Below are 15,057 nucleotides of genomic sequence, written 5' to 3'. Positions count from 1 at the left end.
GCCGGGCGTCAGCCTGTTATGGTGTATTTTAAGTCTCAAGGAAGATATGTGTTATTTTGGTTATACGCTGATACTCGGTGTGTTTAACAAGCAACGTAGCGACAATTGCCTTTACGTGCCACACGCTCTCATATACCTACGTGCATGCTGAGTGTCCTTCGCACAGGTGCCTCCGGAAATGTAAAGACAGTGCAAAATTGCTTTTGGGACATGTGCGCATATTCATGTTTGTTACTGGTGTTTCCATATCCTTTTGTTAATCATGTGCCGTTGTCAGAATTTTTTGCAGTTTTACATATAGCCAACGGTGTACACCATAACTGCGGTCAAACCAGTGCAGCTACTTTAGTACCTCGGGGTGAGCAGCTAATACAAGACATAATCGAAAGTATGCTTAACAGTGTACCAGTTAGCCGTGCCTGGAAATGCCCACGAAAGACTTTCGATATCCGCATGAGAAATAATGCACATCCGACATTTTTCTAGCCATCAGTAAGCTCGAATATCTCCACCATCCGTTGATATCCGTCACAGGCGAAGGCGAGCACGGCGAAACTGCCCAGCTATGACATGCCGCGGCCGACAGCATGTCAGGGTGACGCTGCGGCGTACCACCTGACCTGCGTTGGGCCATCTGCGCAGTGCTGCGTCCCAGTTAGCTGCCGCCCGCTGTCCCCTCTGAGCCAGGGTCAGCCAGTCCGTCGGCGCGGCGGCTGCTGTCCCCAGAACACCGACCCGGGTCCGCTCCCCGACCGACGGAGTCGTCTGTCCTCGCCCCTGGTCGGCGCACGTCCAATGGTACCCCTCCCCTCCCCCTCCCCTCCGTCGAGAGGCCTTCTGCGTGGCGGCTGCGGGCGCCGCCTGGGATCACCGCTGCCGCATCTAGGCAGGGTGGTGACCTCAGCCGTGCGCTCGCAGTGTGCCCTCTGTTACCCTACGAGGGGCGTCCTACGGGCCTCACTGTGGGAAGGGTGGGGCGGCTTTGGTCCGGAGAGGCTGGTGCAGACAGGCAGGGTGGTGACCTCAGCCGTGCGCTCGCAGTGTGCCCTCTGTTACCCCACGAGGGACGTCTTACGGGCCTCACTGTGGGAAGGGTGGGGCGGCTCTGGTCTGGAGAGGCTGGTAGACAGGCAGGGTAGTGACCTCAGCCGTGCGCTCGCAGTGTGCCCTCTGTTACCCTACGAGGGACGTCCTACGGGCCTCACTGTGGGGAGGGCTTTGGTCCGGAGAGGTTGGTGCAGACAGCCAGGGTGGTGACCTCAGCCGTGCACTCGCAGTGTGCTCTGTTACCCCTACGAGGGACGTCCTACGGGCCTCACTGTGGGGAGGGCTTTGGTCCGGAGAGGCTGGTGCAGACAGGCAGGGTGGTGACCTCAGCCGTGCGCTCGCAGCGTGCCCTCTGTTACCCTACGAGGGACGTCCTTACGGGCCTCAACTTGTGGGGAGGGAGAGGGCGCTTCTGGTCTGGAGAGGCTGGCGCAGACAGGCAGGGTGGTGACCTCCTGCGGGTAGTGAGGGATGCGCCATCAAAACACCGTATGCACACAAAGACACGCTGAGGCCTGGAACTCATCTCGGGGCGTCCGTGAGGTGCTGCGTACACTGCGGCTGGGGGCAGAGGCCACCACGCTTGACGGCGGTCGTTGAGGCGGCCCGCGACACCTACGCGGCTCTGGCCGCCGCTGGGGGCGGGCGTACTCCGCGCCTTCCGGGTCGCCTGGTCCGACCGGTTGGTACGTGTCAACCGGGGTCGTGCATAGGCTGAGGTCCGAACTAGCTCAGCGATCTGAGCTGCATGCGAATGTCGACTCTGTCGCACCCAAAGTGATCTATTTGGGATCGCGCCTTCGTTCTGCCGGAGTTGTCACGACCTTGATGGATAAACATTGGTATGCGGTGTTAGTCCATTCGTTGGACTAAGTTCGGCCCTGAATGCAGTGCAACTAAGGACACGGACTTCGTATGACTCCGGCGTGGGACTTTCCTCGCTATGACCTGGTCTGGCTAGTCTGACCCATCTGACCCAAGTTTTGTATAAACACAAGACAACAACCGCGATACGCTACATCTCTGTAGCCATCCGAGCATGTCTTGGGGGTATAGAGAGAGCTTCATCGGTGGCCATGACCACGGCAACGGTAAATCGGTCCTCTTTAGAACAGCAGCGTTCGTGTTGACATCATGTTATTTCCGATACTAGTGTCCTATCAGTGGGCGTTATCTTTGTTCCTTCGTAAGTGCAGTTATGTCTCGCTTCCTTGTTCAAGCGAGCGACCTTTCCACTTGGTAAACTGTAGCTGTCTATTGGAAGGCTCCTGACGCTCTTCCTTCCTGGTTAGATTACCTACATAGTGCGTATGTATTAGATCACGCGCGGTGGGAGCAGATCTCAGATGTCTAAACATTAACGAGCGGAATGGAACTCGCTGATTATTTATGTTCCAGTGCAGTTGTTTATGAGGGGCTCCCAACTGGTCTTAACCGGTTCTTTCTCTGCGTATGAAGGCATGCCATGTATCCCACTTCACTGGCACTGCCAGAAGAAACCACCCGCATCGTTTAAGGAAATCCATAGCCAAAAGTATTGAAACTTAGACCTTTTTCAGCCTCATGCTAAGGTCGGGCGCTGTCCCAAGTGCCCAACCACAGCGCCACCGACGTGCCTCATTAGATGAGTTGATGCTTTGTTGGCCACAGATGTCTCGTTTGGAAGGCTGTTTTAGTGATGAAATGTATGCTGAGCAGGGTACATAAAACATTTCTGACTGAGCCATCTTTGTGACGTTCCGACTGCTGTCTTTTTCAATTATATGTATCCGAGGTCTTGAATTTTAAGATTTTGTCCGGAACCATGTCTTGAGCTCTGTTTTTTTCCGAATTCCCCACCCGCCACCTCAGGTACCTGACAAATACCCTGTTTACATGGGCAGCTGTGATTCGAATTGAGCCGGGACCCGTCCTCGATCCGAACTATCCGGCCCATGTATACACTCACGCGCCGTTCCGCTGATTCGAATCGTGCGCCGGAGGAAATCCCTTCCCGTGAGAGGATCATCCGTTCAGGAAGGGATTTCGTCCGAATTATCGGCCGTCAGCTGTCTAAAAAAAAAAAAAAAAAATGCCTGGCGCACGCAGTTCTGTTCATGGCCATTTCAGCTTTGTTTGGTGTTGCCGCTTTTCCACGGGTTTTTAGCTATTGCTCGAGACGGTCCAAGTCCAAGATGGTAAGGGAAAAGAGAAAGAAGGTGAAGTTGACACCATGCTGCTAAACTACTCTTATTATTGAGGGCCTTGAGTGGCTAGCAGCACAGAAATGCTCACGTAATTTAGCCTGCTAGGCGCTTGATCTATGCAGACAGCAGGCGTCGGCCGGTGTTTGGTGTTATCTTTCGCCTAAAGGTTATATTAATTTTACGTCTGGGGCAGGCTCCATGCTTCCAGAAGCCAGATGGAGGTGATATGGTCGTTTATATAGCTTTGACTTGTTCTCACTTTAATTATTGGATTGCTCAAAATTCGTGCAGAGAATGCCTCCAAGTTTCTTTCATTAAGTTAACCTAAAGGCCCAGGAGGGTGTTTTGCAGATGTTCCTTAAATTAGGGTGCTGGTTGCTTGTCAGTTAAATTTGGTGAGAAAGGTAGCTTAAAAATTGCTGCATGATATGACGGATGAACAAATATAGATCATTGCAGTCAGCTCGGAATGTGAACTTTTTTACTGGTAGGACCGAAATTGCCCATTGACAGGGTCAGACAGCAAGAAAGCAAATGTGAACACTGGATGAAAAATAGTTGTCATCATTACTCTGCTAAATCCAGTTTGTGTGTTCATGTGCAGGAAAACATGCATAAACTAACACCTAACACGATGGCACATGCGCAATGGAGAACACTTCTGTGTTGCATATCACGTGTTTTTTGTACTGGTGATTAAATATGTTCACCTTGGTGCTTTTTTGTGATGGGTGTCTTTGCAGGCCATGAGGTAGGTACTTCAACTGTTCAACAATCTTGCGGGAGTACCAATAGTTTCTTTCATTAAGTGAATACATAATGCCCCAGGATTGATTTTGCGACATTCCTCCTGTGACTGAGCATTTGGTTGACCACCTATTGGCAGAAGGGGATGTGCTGGATATTGGTGACTGGCTCGTCAAGGAAATATGAAGTTACATCACACTGGTAGACCACTGGCAAGGAAGCGGGGACTGGAATGTTTGTTTTGATGAGATTAGGCTGTTTGTGCTTGTCGGTTTGATGTGTGTGAGATAGGTAACTCAGTAATCCTGCATGATGCAAAGGATCAACAAATATAGGCAAAGATCCTTGCAGTCAGTGCAGAATGTTGAACTATTTTTAATGATGGGACCAAAATTGCCCAGTGATGTTCCAAATGTCAAGAAAGCAATGTGCTACGGATGAAAATAGCTGTCATCAGTACTCTGTCAAATCCAGGTTTGTGCATTTCGTGTGGAAGAAACAGTGCATAAACTGAGTAAACCTAACATAATGCCCACATGTGCAGAGAACATCTGTGGTGGCACATCATTACCTGTTTTTGTACTGGTGAGTAAATATGTTACCTTGGTGCTTTTTTGTGACATGTATCTTGCAAACCATGAGGTGGATAATTGAGCTGTTGTGTATAATTCATCATTGTTTGATTTTGAGCCCGATTGCTTTTGTCATGACAGCTCTGGGGCTGGTTCACATGTTATGATCTTTGGACTGTGCGAAACAGCTGTTTGTGCCACCTAGCCATCAGTCCATATCAGCCAATGCTGTTGACTGCAAGGATATCACAGCAGTATTTCAACCGTAGTGTGTCAAGAAGCAGATAGCTGCTTATTCTGACTTTGCCAGTCCATGCCAAGTCTAATGGCAATGCCTGCCCTCAGTATGTATGATGCACTGGATGGGGAAAGACAACATAGTTACACAATTTTGCCACTAACTATTTAGCATTCATAGTCATTGTAGCTTAGCTCACTGTTGCAGGCTGCTCATCAATGCATTAGTGGTGGGAGTAGGTAATGTGTTTCCTGGGCTGTGCAAAGTAGATGACATGATGCTGGGTGGCATACTGATATGAGTGTGGTAAGGTTGTGAGTGTCATTGGCCAATACAAGAAAATACTGGATTCTGCTAGCCAAAGTTTCCCGCTAGTAAAAATTTGCATATAACACTGCGTATGTGACAGATTTGGCAGTGCTGACTGCGCAACTCTTGTGTTTTAAGTGCTATGGCTTGTGCTGTAGCTATAAAGCCTGTGAGTCCCGCACAGATCATTTTTCCAACGGAAGTCCATCTTCCTCCTCGCCCTTAAAGCTGGTCTCGCGCCCACCATGGCTCGTGACATTCGTCATCCATACGCAGAGTACCGGCTTTTTTCTTCTTGTTTTGTTCAGTTTCGCCTCAAAAGCGCAGTTTTCGCCCATAATCCGTTCCTTGATTCGAACTAAGCGGGATCGAACTATCGACCGTTAATCCGCCCGTAAAGCCGGTTTCGCCCATGTAAACGCCCCTCGCCGAGAGGGTTACGTCGCATGATACGTTCCGAATCTTAATTCGAATTATCCTCGGCTGGCCCATGTAAACCGGGTAAAAGCTGCGACGGGGCCGTGACTGGACCGCGGCCTGCCCCGTCGCCCGCTCACCACTCACGCGCTGTGCCGTCGGACACCCAGTCCAGGCGGGCTGCTCGGTCCGGGCTGGCGCCGGTCACTCCGCTGCGCGCGGCGCTCCGCTCGCTCGGCGCCGCCTCGACAGGCAGTCACGGCCCGCCGTGCACAGCCGGAATGTCCGCTCGTCCCTCTCGCACCTCCTCTCCGTCGGCCGGCCTCCGTGCCCCGCCGTGCCGGCGCACTATCTGATGGACGTCGGCCGGCCGGCCGCCGGCCAAGGTCCGCCGACGCTGGTCTGGTGTGACGCGGCCGAGGTCCGCGGCCGGGGGGGGACCGCCCCCCCCCCCCACACCCCGCCCCTGCGCCCCTCCAGCGGGCTGAGCACGAGCGTCCCTGGCGGCCCGCTCCGCCGCAGATCAGGCGGGCTGGAGAAGAAGCCTTGGGGATCCCGATTCGGGTGGGTTGTCGGGTGGAGTCGGTAAGAACGCCGGCCTGATCTCCGATATGATATCGCGGACACCCGCGGCCGATTACCGTGCGCTGTTCGTCTGACGGTTGGGCCGTTGTTTCGCCCCGAGTCCACAGTCCGCCGGCTGTTGTACGCTCTCTGGCCGACAGTACACGTCAGCTCACAGGGCTTGTCTCCCTGGTGCACTGCACTCTGCTTCGTGGCAGTGACGGGTGGATCCCGGAGATTGAAGGGGGGACGGGGAAGGGGCGATTTCAGCCTGGTTTCTTTCTACGCAACGCCGCACTTGTGTAATGTTTATTTTCTGAAGAAGGGGAGCGTCGCTTCCTTCTACTCCTGCCCCGGCTTGCGCTGCCCCTGTCCGCGGAGGACGGCGCCGGCTGGACCGGCGTCGCGCCGACACTGGAGCGCGCAGGACGGCCGCGGCCGCCCGGGTCGGACCCGCTCCTCTCTTCGCGCCGCTCTCGAGACTTGAGGCCATGTGTCGCTGAAGAGCGGGCAACTCGAGACCCGCCGAGAGTCCACGCTCGTGCTGAGCCGCGCGATTCGGCAGCACGGGACTGCTGCCAGTCTTTTTGAATATTTGAATTGCGGCTACCACGTACAGTCTTCAAGGGAATCGAACGCAATAAAACAAGGCGATAACGCACGAGAGGCGTCCGGTGCCCCGCCAGACCAGTGTCGTCTCGGCACCAGACCCGCCATGTGTCACCAGGCGGTGACGCGACGACACAGACCTCGCCCTGCGGTGCTGGCACGTCGGGTCTGTTGGGTTCGGGGGGAAGGGGGTCCTGTCCGCCAGCTGGACACAGACCCCGTCCCGTAGTGCTGGCGCGTCGGGTCTGTCTGGTTCGGCGAGTCCTGTCCGCCGGACAGACACAGATCTCCCCCTGCAGCGCCGGCGCGCCGGGTCCGTCTGGTACGGCGGGGCCTGTCCGCCGGACGGACACGGCCCACATCCTCATTGTCGGCGGCGGCGGGTCGCGCTCATTCGCAGGGCGCAGGCTGCAGGCGCGGGCGAGGTCCCTGCGTCCGACGCTGCGGGCGGGGTGCCGCGTTCTGCCCCTGGTCGGGGCGCTCACACGGGACGGTCGCACCTCGTGCCGATGGGCCGCAGCTCGTCTGACGTCGTGCAACGGTGACGGGACCATAGTACGGCCTGCTCACATTGTCACTCTGCAGCCTGGAGATGCGCTCGGTCTGCCGACGCCGTCACCAGTGCCGCAGGTCACAGTCAGGTCGCACCAGTCAGGCCCGACGGCTGTGGACGCTTTCGTGGCTCTCCCGCCCTGCCGGCGGTCAGGGTTAGGGACGGTTGCGGCCGCCCGGGTCGGACCCGCTCCCGCCTGCCACGGTCAGCGATTGTTAGCGACTCCTTCAGAAATGTCCTGAACTCGTTACGTGATGATACTCGACATATGTCTGCTCTCAGCGCACAGTAACGATAGCTCTACACACGTGGTATGTATCTGTTGGTGCACACATGTAGTTTCACATTATAAATCGTTCTTTAAACCCAAGAATCACCTCATCCCAAAGGATTGCAGCTTGCTGTTGTATTCAGCTCGTAAAGACGCATTGTGTACGAAGGGGCTTGTACGGGTTTTCTGTCTCTGAACCGGAGTTTTCTCGACATTTGTAACAGTTAAGCAGTCGTTTTGAGGCACGCCCAAGCGGCCTATCGGTGTCGCCCACGACCCATGTACAGATGATGCAACGGGAGTAATCTGGGTCTGGGTCTACGGTGGTGCGCGATGATTCAACGTGACGAAATCTGTGGAGTTGAAGCCACTTATGGAGGTGAATTAAATCATCACAATAGATTTTAATTGATATTGTAAATTTTCATCGATGGTGATTTCAGTGTGAGCAGTACTTATCAGTGTGGCTCGGACAGTTTCCAGTGCATGACTGACATGTTTGCAATGCTATGACAACAGCCAAATGGCCCCGTGGGGCCACCTGGTATTGACTCCTCACACATGGCATGGCTGACACGTTGTAACAAGGCTTACCGTGTTGGCTAGGAATGGGCATTGATCAGTCTGTGATGGACGCGGCAGACATCGGACGTCACACCAAAGCAGTGCGTGTAGCCGCTTGGAGCAAACTGCAGCATCTCTCCTATGCGAGTAGTTCCCAGACATAGAGGCATGTTTGTGTTGATGTCTGGCCGTGTTTGTCCGTTTGACAGCGGACGACATGAATTGACAAATTTGGACGGGATCTCCGGGTGACAAGACGAGCCAGGCTTGGCATGTTTGCCGGGAGTGCCAGCAGACCCAGTGATCCCGCCTTCGGCGCGCGGCACCAGTTGACCGCCACCCGCCTCAGGAAGCGGGCGTTCATGTGGGTCAACCCCACAGTGCCGACAAACCCTCGGTGTGTTCCGCATGATCCCAACACCGCTTCGACTGTTCACTGATTTCAACTTCGCTGCTCTGAGCAGTCTCATCCCGATGAGGTGCGGCTGTGCATCGGCACCGCACCGTCTCATTGATTCGTCAGTGGCCCGGCACCGTGCTGTCTCAGCGACTCGTCACAGCCCTGCCGTGGGCCCGGCCGGCCGGGGTCCGGGCTGGCCCGTCCCCCGGTGTCAGCTGACATCTTCGCGCCGTGCCTGGCCGTGTCACCGCCGGCGTCCTGAAACGCTGACACGCGCCAGACGCCGCCATAAACAAACTGCCGCACCGTGCTCTCCGGTGCGGTCCGTACCAAACAGGCCAGCCGCCACCGTGTTTGGCACTGCGACGGCGCAGGCTGAACGAGACGAAAAATCCAGTCTATAAACAAAAAATATCCCCTGGCTGTGGCTTCCCAGGGTTGTGTCGCCGCATTACTGGACAGTCAGGACAGCTGGAAATGTGTAAGAAGTGTTTACTGTCAGGCCTTTTTCGCAGAACGCTCGCTGTTATGCTGCGGTGACGAAAGTGGCGTTGAACATTTTGTTGCATCTGATTGCTGGCGGAAACCGCGAACAAAGACAGTATGAAATAAAGTCGCGATCCTGGAGGGAGTATGTCGGCGGTAAAACTATGACCTGGGAAGGTAGGCAGAAGTTAAGATATACCAACAATCTGAATGGGTGTACATGGTTTGGCTCAGGAGTACCTCCAAGCATATAAACGTCTCAGGTTAAAACATGCAAACAAAATTAGATAAAAAGCCACCCATTCGATTCGATATATTCGTCCAATTAGGTCTGACTCAAATTAAACGGACATTTTGTTGACTGAGACAAAGTTATTGATAGATTACCGTGCTTGGCGTTAGTTGATGTTCGGACGTTTAAGTTGCACGGACACTAAGGACGAAGGAAACCGAGAACCACAATCTGTCCAAGGCTGAAAAACGGGTTAGCGCCACCAGGACACAGCGGAGCTATCCACCACCACTTCTTTGACCGTTACAAGTGTGCGTTTGTGCCACGCGCGCGCGAGCTTTCTGGGTGCTGGTACCGGACTCTGATCTTAGAGCGGGCCCGTCCATCCGAGGCATCGCGGTTTTGCGTGTATGCAGAATGTCATGGCCAAGCATGGATACGGAGCGTGATGTGAAGCGGCTGTCGCTATCAGCCGCTTTGGTGCATGCTGCACATAGGACGTGTGAACACCAGCGTTTATCCCCCCCCCCCCCCCCCCCCCCGGAAAACGAACTCAGACATTCCAGAGAGCTTTATCCCTCCATGAAACGAGCCAACGAAGAATTTTGCATGGGTGAAACGGATCAGTGGAAGTTTAAACCGACTAACGTACTGAGCATTATTAGGGGAGTGGTGAGTGTTTGTAGGCAGCTCACGCAAACTCTGCGCGAGGGTTCATTCTGTTCTTGCTGAGCCATATGCCAAGCACGGGGGCTGTTTGGCCGTTTGTGGGTGTTGGTCGGTAGCTGCAGCGATGGTGAAAACTCATTGCTAAATCGCGCATATTTTTATTTAAATATTGCATGGCGTTTATCTGACGTTGTTCTGCTGCCGCCCGTAATAGAATAAGCGTCAGCGTCGCAGTATGCAGGTGATGTAGTTAGACGACTTTAAACTGAGAAGTGGAATGCGTTGCGTTGAGGTTGCGAAGAAGTTGTTCTGCTTTGCGTCTCAACGGCCGCTACATGTAAGGAAGCTAGGCTCCGTAAATCCTTCCATATTCTGTGTTGTTACTTCCCCGCTCAACCGTTTCACTGGACTGTTGCAAGAAAATGAATGCCATCTGCTAACAAGCATGTTCCAGTCAGCTGACAGTCTGACAGGACCGCCACCAAGTGCATACGGTCGCACTCTCCACGCGCGGTTATGAGTATGTTTCCCGGACTGCTGTATCTTGACCATCGCGCTCCCAGCCGGCCGGCCGCATTCAACAATGCGCTGTCAGGGGATCAAATGAGCATGCTAGGTGGTGTTTGGCTTACGAATGGTTTACGGTGCCGCTCGCCGGTGATCCCATAGTGTTATTTTGTCGCTACGGTCGCAGCCGCCGCGCGCGACGATAAGGCTTTTTGATTGACCCCCGTAACCTTGCAAATTGCCACTGTGGCTGGCCTAGCAGCATTGAGTGATGTGCTGCCAGATGCTCAACCGAATGCAATGGGTGCCCTTGGCCGACAAACGCTTTCCAGTGCAAGCTGGCAGCGCTACCAAATCGACACGGTAACACGTCCGTGTACGATTATAAATATTTGCGGGCTGCCGTATGTTAGCCACCGCGTTAACGGACAGCCAGGGGCTCATATGAACAAAATAGGTATTGTCGGTAGACAGTTACTGATGTAGCCGTCCGATAGTGCATCCACAGTGCTGTCATATGCACGCGGTCGAACCCGCAGCGCACTGCAATAGGTACTTCCGTTTTGCAAGCGAATTGGGACGTGCATGCTGCCAATAAACTGAGAGATAAGCCCCGGTTGGGACCATGGGCGTCCAGCTGTCGTAGGGTGAGGCGGGAGGAAGTGACGCTATGCCTCCTGAGAATAGGCCACACATACGCAACTCACCGATACCTGTTATGCGGGGAAGACCAACCGCAGTGTCCTCGCTGCGGGGATCGTTACACCGTACGACATGTCTTGATAGATTGTGCCCACCTCGCCTTGGAACGTATGCCCCATTTTGGATCTGGGTCCTTGCGTCCAACGCTCTGTGGTATGTTGGGAGACGATTCCAGCTCAGTACATGACGGCCACATTTTTAGTTATCTTGAAGACGTACAATTTCATGTCATATATCGAACGAAACTTTATCTCCCCGCTTTTTCAGGCAACTGTTAGATAAAAAGTAGGTTATGGGCGCCATATGACCAACGTAGTCAGTGCGCCCCAAAGCCCAAATCATCATCATCATCATCAGGTACTTTCGTTCGACCGCCTGTAACTGCTGCGGTCGACCCGGCAGCATTGAGCGACGCGCCGCCAGGGGGCCAGCCAGATAAAGTGGATGCCGTCGGCCGACAAGCGTACTGTTGGGGAAGGCATCCACGGTCATTCGGTCTGGGGCCGAAGCCATGGTGACGATAATGCAACGTGAGGGAAGTCTTAAGTGCCGAGGTAGCCAGCATGAGCGCGCAGTCTATATTCTTTTCTGATTCCACGGAATCCAAGGTAAAAAGAAATGCACTTTTTGCACGAACGGGACCGATTTACATAAATGACTTATGTATGGCGAATGAATGAAGGATTAAGTATGCCAAATGATGAAAAAGAGAAGGCGAAATGTAGAGGAGTGTAATCATGCATCGAATTGTTTAGCAAATATTGTTGAAAATCAAGACGGGAATCAAACATACACTGTATACACTGCACATCCAAAGAAACATACAATCAATGGTAATTTTACGCTGGGGGAACTGGTGTGTGACAAAGTATTAGTAGCAGGACCTCAGCGAAGATGAAGACGTGGAGGAAAACTTGATTTTGAGCTCCCCTCTTTCCATGCATCACCAGGGGGGTTGTCATTACATTTACGAAGTTGGGGAGAGGAGACAGCTGTCCCCCCAGTGCCCCAGATCCACTTCCCCTTCGTGGAAGTTCAAAGCTGCTGTGTTAAACACAAAGCAATATGTCGTTGGACATCAAACATTCCAGTACGAAATATTGGCAAGAGCCGTAACCAATCGTCATATACAGCATGACGGCCTTGATTGCTGTATGCGGCTGTTGCGAGTTGCTGCGGCTATGTCCCGACAGCAATGGCGGGGATTGAGTGGCGTTCGTTGTTTGGAACAGGTCTATATACTAAGGATAATTTTGTTTGCGTTCGGTAGATGTTTTCTCGAATAAGCATTTAAACATGCCACAACGTGGCCTGTTATTCGATGGTGTAGAACGCTCATCTAGCGTTAAAGGGGGCCAAATTTTTAATCGCCGCCCTCCCGCCTCATTTTCTTGTCCTGAGCGAATAACACGCCAGGTGACGTATCCCGTGTATATCCTGTGTATCCTGTGCAATAACACGCCGTTATCGTCCAGGTGACGCATCCTGAAGGAAAAGGTACCTTATGGCCCGTCATGTCAACGTGTTTTAGGCGAATGTAGCATCGTGTCCGTGTCGTAACACCCGATGTCAGGGAACCGTCGCCCCACTGCTCCTCCTCACGCCCTGCTGCAGCCCCACGCGCCCGGCCTTTCTAGCATGCGTGTCTTGTGCTGCAGGAGACCACCGTCTGACGGCGGACGAAATGGACAGCCAGCGGCAGCAGAGCGTGGCTTACGAGTATCTCTGCCGCTGGAGGAGGCCAAACGGTACGGTGGACAAGAGAGCACTCCGACGCGCGGTATTCCTTGTACGCTCTTATCCGGCTCATCCGCATGTACCTGATCGTTGTGCGCGACCAGCATTGTAATGAAGTGCCAGTTGAACTCCGTGTGTCACTCCGGTGCTGTTCTATCTCTGCGGCCGGTGCAACGTCGCCCGTGACTCTGACCCCGCCCGACCGCGGTGCCCTGTCAGTCTCCACCAGTGTACGGCCCGCGCGCTAACCCCGCCCGCCGCCGCCGCGCCGCAGCTGGGTCGAGGCCATGCTGGACGACGTCCTGCCGCCGACCACTGAGCTGGAGGAGTCGCTGCGGCACGGCGTGCACCTGGCGCGCCTGGCGCTGCTGCTGCGCCCCGACACCTCGCGGCGCGTCTACGACCTGCAGCTTACGCGCTACGCCGCCAGGGGCCTGCAGTTCCGGCACACGGATAACATCAACATCTGGACACAAACCATGCGGGAGATGGGGCTACCACAGGTGAGCAACCGCCTTGCATCCTTTTGTGTTGGTGTGATTTTGATTTGTCATTTGTACGCTAGTATGTGTATTGATCATCGTGTTCAGTTGGCTAGTCGCCGTTTTTGTTTCAGTTGCAGTGTCTTGGACGAGCGAGTTGCCGTCGCATGAAGCACTTTTTACATATTGCTTGTGCGTGCCCTCTGGCTGCTGCAGCGAGGGTCACAATCTTTGTAAACTCTATTTAGGCGTTTCATAAAGCTCACCAGGAGCATAAGAAATCACTAATTTCATGAGACCTTCCACATCGGCGCCAGCTTAACTCATCTGCTCCGTCAGATCTTCATCCCGACGACCACGGATGTGTACGAGAAGAAGAACATGCCGAAGACGGTGTACTGCATCCACGCGCTCAGCCTGTTCGCCTTCAAGCTGGGCCGGGGCCCACAGATGCCCGACCTGCTGGGCAAAGCCGTCTTCACGGGTGAGACTGGAGCGGGGTGCGACGCGGCCGCGCCGCACAACAACCCGACCGTGCCGGGCGGCGCCGGGCGCTGCTGTCCGCCGCCGTCCGGCGCCTCTTCCACCGCTCCCAGTGCCGTGGCGCGTCACTGCGGCCACACCAGCGGGTAGCCGGCGCGTCAGTGACCAGGCCGTGTTTGACCCACGCCGCAGGCGCTTGCTCCGTCCCCCGCCCTCGCAGTGTAATGAATCCGTGATCGCCGTCTCCCTCCGCGCGTGCGGCACGCTGGCCGCCGGCCGGAGCGCCCTGACGTCCGGCGCCGCTGGCAGATGCCGAGATTGACGCCGTGTCGGCCGAGCTGCGCAAGTACGGCCTCAGCCTGCCGACGTTCAGCAAGATCGGCGGCATCCTGGCGCGCGAGATGCCCGTCGACAAGGCGGCCCTTCACGCGGCCGTCATCGTCATTAACGAGGCCATCGACCGACAGGTGCGCAGAGGGAGGGAGGGGGCGGGGCGCCGGCGGCGCGTAGTCAGACCGCGGCTCGCCTCGCGCGCTCCTCGGACTAGGGAATTGTGTGCGATTATCAGCGAAACACTGAATGTCGCCGACATGCTTGGCTCGATTTGTGATGTTTGGGACTAGAGGGCGAGATTAAGTGCGCCGAGGAGTGGTCGTGGGGCAACTGTCCGGCCGAGGAGGATGCATGCCCAGGGCCCGCACGAGTTTTTCATGTGCGGATCAACTGTCCTCTGAATGTGCGCTGAGTTCTCGCACCTGGCTGTCAATGATGCATGAGGAAGGTGTGTGTTCGAGCCACGCGTTGCACGCCGTCTCGACGACATTCGCGCGTAAGGTGCATAATTTGAACTAAGGTGGAGACCAGATGACCCACTCCACTGTGTTCGATGATATTCGAAATTCGAAATTCCTCTTACCGCTCCCCTACCCTGCCTGGAGCTGCCCCGTGCTACCCCGCTTTGCCCTGCCGTGTCCCGCCCCACCAAACCCCGTCCAGCCCTGCCCTGCCCTGCCCTCCGGTGCCCTGACCTCTGCCTTGGCGGCAGGTACCCGCCGAGACGCTGGCCGGCCTGCAAAACCCGAACGCTCACCTGCGGGAGGTGGCGGCCGAGAAATGCTGACCTCTACCAGAGCCGGCTGGCGGCGGCCAAACACAGCAAGGTGGAGGCTGCCCAGAACCGGGTACGTCTCGGCCGCCGGCGCTCTGGGTCAGGAGCGGACGATTGCGGTCGCGATGTGGACATGAAGTTAAAGTCCTACAACGCTGATGCTGGGCATATAGA

The 15,057-nt window shown here is 54.9% G+C and overlaps 1 protein-coding gene across 1 annotated transcript; it reads left to right on the top strand.

Moving 5' to 3' along the window:
* Positions 1-12,757: 12,757 nt before the first annotated feature.
* LOC119100684 (ras GTPase-activating-like protein IQGAP1) lies at positions 12,758-14,909 on the top strand. Its single transcript, XM_037223760.1, has 5 exons — positions 12,758-12,792; positions 13,085-13,313; positions 13,632-13,776; positions 14,085-14,242; positions 14,821-14,909. The coding sequence occupies exons 1-5, from the start codon at positions 12,758-12,760 to the stop codon at positions 14,893-14,895; spliced, it is 642 nt and encodes a 213-aa protein (XP_037079655.1). The 3' UTR covers positions 14,896-14,909.
* Positions 14,910-15,057: the final 148 nt, after the last annotated feature.

This window comes from Pollicipes pollicipes, unplaced genomic scaffold (assembly GCF_011947565.3).
Source record: "Pollicipes pollicipes isolate AB1234 unplaced genomic scaffold, Ppol_2.1 Scaffold_4881;HRSCAF=5763_pilon_pilon_pilon, whole genome shotgun sequence".
NCBI lineage: Eukaryota > Metazoa > Arthropoda > Thecostraca > Pollicipedomorpha > Pollicipedidae > Pollicipes > Pollicipes pollicipes.
The sequence above is the reverse complement of the archived record's forward strand: the minus strand, read 5'-3'. Positions and strand labels throughout refer to the sequence as shown.